This window comes from Eupeodes corollae, chromosome 1 (genome assembly GCF_945859685.1).
Source record: "Eupeodes corollae chromosome 1, idEupCoro1.1, whole genome shotgun sequence".
Lineage (NCBI taxonomy): Eukaryota > Metazoa > Arthropoda > Insecta > Diptera > Syrphidae > Eupeodes > Eupeodes corollae.
In genome coordinates, this window is record NC_079147.1 from 3,072,330 (window position 1) to 3,077,713 (window position 5,384).

General features: G+C 34.0%; 1 protein-coding gene across 1 annotated transcript; it reads left to right on the forward strand.

Annotated features, from left to right (window-relative positions):
- Positions 1-3,034: 3,034 nt before the first annotated feature.
- On the forward strand, positions 3,035-4,913 carry LOC129942093 (glutamyl-tRNA(Gln) amidotransferase subunit A, mitochondrial). The gene is made up of 4 exons (XM_056050891.1): positions 3,035-3,213; positions 3,270-3,517; positions 3,571-3,816; positions 3,873-4,913. The coding sequence occupies exons 1-4, from the start codon at positions 3,181-3,183 to the stop codon at positions 4,849-4,851; spliced, it is 1,506 nt and encodes a 501-aa protein (XP_055906866.1). The 5' UTR covers positions 3,035-3,180; the 3' UTR covers positions 4,852-4,913.
- The last annotated feature ends 471 nt before the right edge of the window (positions 4,914-5,384 follow it).

The following is a 5,384-nucleotide window of genomic DNA, read 5'->3' on the forward strand; positions in this document are numbered from 1 at the left end:
AAATCCACCAACAACTGAGCGAAATCTATCATTGCAATTGTGTGAAATTAGAACACAAATCAAATGGAACGATTCGTTTCACTTTTGAACATAAAGTATCAGCTGTTCAGGAAAATGAATTTCCGTCCGTTGTAGAGAAAAATAAATGTGCAATTACACTTTTTTTTTCTGAAAAAAAATTCTTTGTGTGATTTCCGATGGATCATTATATTATTTTCATTTCTAATTAAAGGGAAACATCGTCAAAATTTTTGTCTGGATCGATTTCAATGGTAGCTATAATTAATCCCTTAATGTTTGTAACTAAAAATATGAAACATCGAATTAACAATTATTAAAATAATTTATTCATGAATATTCAAACATGTATATTGATGTAAAATATAATTTTAATTGTCAATTTCTTATTTAATAAACAAAAAGTATTGAATTTAAATTATTTATGTCAACAATATTATTTTAAAATGTTGGCCTTTAAGCAGTGAAAGCAAAAATTTGGTACGACATTACATCCCTCTATTTGTCTGTTTTCGGAACATTAATCTTCGCAATAGGCCAATTAACTTCGAATTTGGACATTATTATTTTCAGTTTTTAATTTTGTTCATGGGCTAAGCATGTGTTTGCTATTTTTTTTGTTTTACTCCTCCTTATTTAAGAAAATACTCCCAAAACTGATAGAAAACTACTACTCTTGAAATTTTTAAAACGACAGCACTGCTAACAGCAAAAAAAAACATGGCATCGTTTGTCTTCAACATATTATACTAGATGGCAATACTTTCTATGTCAGAAAAAGCTTATCTCAACTGAATACAAACAGATGTCGCTAAATATTTCATACCTTTTTTTGCCACTGGGCCTGAAAGGGCTAGTGTAGCTAATTTGAAGTGGAACCATTTTTATTCAAATTTTGTATGGAAAATTCACACCACTAGCAGTCCATGCATATTATGTCAATGAGTAAAAGAGTCATCCAAGTCAAAGGAGTAGGTATTATGGGGATTTGCATGGGTAAAATAAATCAATTTATTGTTTTATCGGAATCTGTCCAAACATAACTTCGTCTGTTTTTCTATTCCATGGAGCAAAATAAATTGATAATTTATTTATTTATTTTCTTCAGCAGATCTAAACCTTTTTGTACTGATATAAATACAATTTTAATAGAAATTTGACAGTTTTAGCGCACTCGTTAACACCTAGACGAAGTTTTACTGATACAATAACAAAAAAGAGCAATTTTTGACCTATGAAAAAAATATCAATAAAACTTTTAAAATTACATATTTACATCTCAGACACAAATATACAGTTGACTTACGGTCTGTTCTTTTTGAAAAATTGTTTACTTTTGTTGTTATGTCAAAAATTAGTTGTACAAGTGTCATTTTTACGAATTGTACCAATTTTTGAGAATCAATCTCAGGCCGATAGGGTTTCTGGATATGTCTTCGTTATTGTTTTAGTTGCAAACAACAGCTGATCCATAACAGCTGGGATGTCAAAAATGGGAGGATTTTAAAAAACCGGAACATTTATTTAAAATTTGTATTTTTTGTCGAAAATCAGCTGTGCTCTCAGTTAGCTAAGATATCCGGATAGGGTCTATCTATCCGAGATTGAACTCAACCATTGTTTATGTTGGGCTGTCATTATTTGTGCAATTTTGAAGATTTTGAAATTTTGACACCTGAAAGTTTGAGTCATTTTTAGTCCAAAATCGTTCGTACAAAAGAGAGCGTGCGTGAGATATTAAAATATTTCCCCTGTTTGCCAGATTTGGTCCAAGAAATTGGTCGTATTCACAAAGCTAGTGGCTACGTAGTCAAGGGATTCTGCTAAATCTAACTACAAAAGTAGTTAAAATTTCCCCTTCGTAGTAGTGTAAAAATTTCGGCTACAAAGTTAGTGCACACTGGTTTTGACGTTTCACAATCAGCTGCTCGGTAAGGACAGAAGAATTCAAAATGAAAGAAATTTTTGGTATTTAAATACAAATATAAATCAATCATATTATATTTTCTGTTTGGTTTTATTAAATTCAAAAAAAAAAACTATTTAAACTTCAAAAAACACAAATTTTATATATTTGTATTTATCATTAATATGACAGTTCCGGACTGACTACCTTTGTAGTGCAATTTTGCATTCACAAATATAGTGGAATTTTGACTACGTAGTCACTAGATTTGTGAATGTAATGAGAGAAGAAAACAAAAACTATTGACTAGGGATTGCTCAAGTTATTCTTTTATTTTCATTTTAGTTTTGGTAAATGTGAATATTGTTCATATATCATTCATTAATTTTTCCATATATTTTTTGACCTTAACCTTCCGAAGGCAAGGCTTTTTTGCCTTAGTGAATTACATCTGCTGTTGTTCATCGTCCCATCACCTTTTATAAAAAAAACAGTAATGAAACTGAAGATCAATTATTATAATTTATTAAAGATCAAGTATTTACATTAAAAGAAACTGAGAAAAGTATTCTTTTGAGGTTTTATAAAAAGTAGTGGGGTGATGGGCGACCCCACTTGCCATCGGAAGGTTAAAAAAGTAGTTCAAACTCGTGCAAATTGGTGCTAAAACTGTTTAAGACATTCTGACAGTTTGCTTTTCCTTTGAGAGCAATTTATCGCTTTTTGACATTTGACCAACTTTAAGCCTAGTACATACTTCCTCGTGAAGTGAACGTTCGCCAGTGGAGAAAGTGAACTTTTGACATTGCTCACTGGTACACACTTGTGAGTACACGTTGTGAACATTTGACTTCAGCTTCACCAACAGTTCCCGTACATTTTGCACGTGAATTGCCCGTGAACGAAAACTCTCCACTTTGTTCTCCACTCAGCTTCACGAGCAAGTTCACGGGTGAACCAAAAACTGAAATTCGTATGGGTTCACGAGATGGTTCACAAGTATGTACTAGGCTTTAGGTGCGAGAAATGTTTGGAACACAGCTAGTGTCTCAGCGATCTGAGGCAGAGAGAAAAAACTAGTTATTTTCTCTCTCTGTCTGAGGGTGCATTTACTTTGGGACACGCATAGCCGATTGACATTTTTGACAGAATTTGAATAATTTTTATTTTGTTTTTGATGAAGTAACTAAACTATAAAGTTCTAAATCGAAAGAAAATTTTAAAATAAAAATTAATTTACTTTAATACGATTTGTAATGAATCGTCACATTCAGCTGGGCATAAAAGAGGTAATAAACAAAATAAATGTCATTGTTTTATTAAACAAGAAACTTGTGTTTTGCAGCTCGGTGCTTGCTACCGGAATGGAACCCTGAATCCACAAATCGTGGCCGATTTCGCTCTTGACGATGCTGTTAAGCTGAAATCATTGAATGCATTTATTCGTCTCATGCCGGAGAAAGCATTGCATCAAGCTAAAGAATCAACATTTCGCTTCCAAGAAAACAAATCGAAGTCACCTCTCGATGGAGTTACAATTGCTATCAAGGATAACTTCTGTACAAAAGATGTTCCCACAACTTGTGCCTCAAGGTAAGTAAACTTTAATCTTCTTTAATTTTAGAATCAATCAAATAAGATTTCAGAATGCTTGAGAACTTTAAACCACCATACAATGCAACAGTTTGCGAACGGCTCATGGATGCCGGTGCTATTATCATTGGTAAAACAAATCTCGATCAATTTGCCATGGGCTCAGGGACGGTAGATTCTTTATTTGGGCCCACTAAGAATATATGGAGTGAGAATTTGATGTCTGACGATGGCTGGCGGATTACTGGTGGTAGTTCAGGAGGTTCCGCAACTGCTGTAGCTTCTGGAATTTGCTTTGCGTAAGGTTTTTCGACTGATGCTTAAAGCTTTTCGTTTAACATTGCGTATTTAAAAGTGCTATCGGCTCTGACACTGGAGGGTCTACTAGGAATCCAGCATCGTATTGCGGCGTAGTGGGATTGAAACCAACATACGGATTAGTCTCACGGCATGGATTGATTCCCCTGGTAAATTCAATGGATGTGCCGGGTATTTTTACACGTTCTGTTAACGATTGTGCATTGGTTCTCAATGCAATAGCTGGGCCGGACAAACATGACTCCACAACACTAAAAACTCCTTTCAAATATTTTGACTTACAACCAGAAGAAAATATTGATAATATTCGAATTGGGATTCCTAAAGAATATCACTGCCCAGGTTTGTCAGAGGATGTGCTAGAGACATGGACCAAAATAGCCGATATGATGGAAGATGGCGGTGCAAAAGTCACGCAGGTATCTCTGCCAAATACATCGTCTTCAATATTTGTCTATTCAATTCTGAATCAGTGCGAGGTTAGTAGCAATATGGCGCGATATGATGGCATCGAGTTCGGTCTGCGGGCAGATGACGAGAGCAGCACAGAACAACTCTATGCCAAGACAAGAGCTGAAGGGTTCAATACTGTAGTCAAAACAAGAATCCTTGCTGGCAATTTCTTTCTTCTTCGGAAAAACTACGAGAAATATTTCGAGAAAGCTTTGAGGGTACGTCGTCTCATTGCTAATGACTTTGACCAGGTTTTCCAATCAACGGATGTCCTCTTGACACCAACAACACTTAGTGAAGCTCCTCTTTTCAAGGATTTTTCATCCCAGTCTAATCGCGATCAATGTGCAATTCAAGATTTTTGCACACAGCCCGCCAATATGGCAGGTATTCCAGCGATTTCTATTCCTATTCGACTATCAAATAATGGACTACCAATTAGTTTGCAATTAATGAGCAGAAAGCTGTCAGAATCGACGCTTCTTAAAGTTGCTGCTTGGATAGAAGCTCGAGTGGATTTCAATTGCTTGGGAAGCAAACAAATCTACGAAGCTAGAAAATAAAGTTATTGCTTTTTTGTTAAGAAATATTTATTACTTATTCGAAATAAAATGATCGAAACTTTTTTAGAGAGTAATCTGTACTCGTACTGATTAGTCGTTTTGACCTCTATTTATAACTACTTATAATGTAACGTAATGTTTAATATTGAACGAAACAAAATTGATGATAAATTAATTTGGAGCTCTTTACACATTCAAGATATTTTTTGGGCATGAGTTTCAGCCGAAATACATTTTTTCATAAGGGATTTAAAAACTATTTACCTGAAATTCGTTCAGGTGAGAATGTTTAAAGAGAAGAGATGAAAACATTCATAAACTGCAGTTAAAGTATTATTGAGCATTTAATGTGTAAAATAAATCAATTTACTCTTAAACCTTAAATCAAAACAAAAATGTCCTCTGTTTTAGCATTCCATAGGCAAAATAAATTAATTTTTGATTTGAGATCAAATCTGCAGTTCTGGATTTTTTGGCAGATTCACCTCTCTTTGCACCAATACTAATAAAAATTTTTAAAAAATTTCAAGCTG

Bases quoted from the DNA above. Each gene is read 5' to 3' on its own strand.
- LOC129942093 (XM_056050891.1), top strand. From the start codon at position 3,181: ATGAATCGTCACATTCAGCTGGGCATAAAAGAG. The intron at 3,518-3,570 runs GTAAGTAAACTT...ATAAGATTTCAG, and splicing joins CCCACAACTTGTGCCTCAAG to AATGCTTGAGAACTTTAAAC. The intron at 3,817-3,872 runs GTAAGGTTTTTC...CGTATTTAAAAG, and splicing joins GCTTCTGGAATTTGCTTTGC to TGCTATCGGCTCTGACACTG.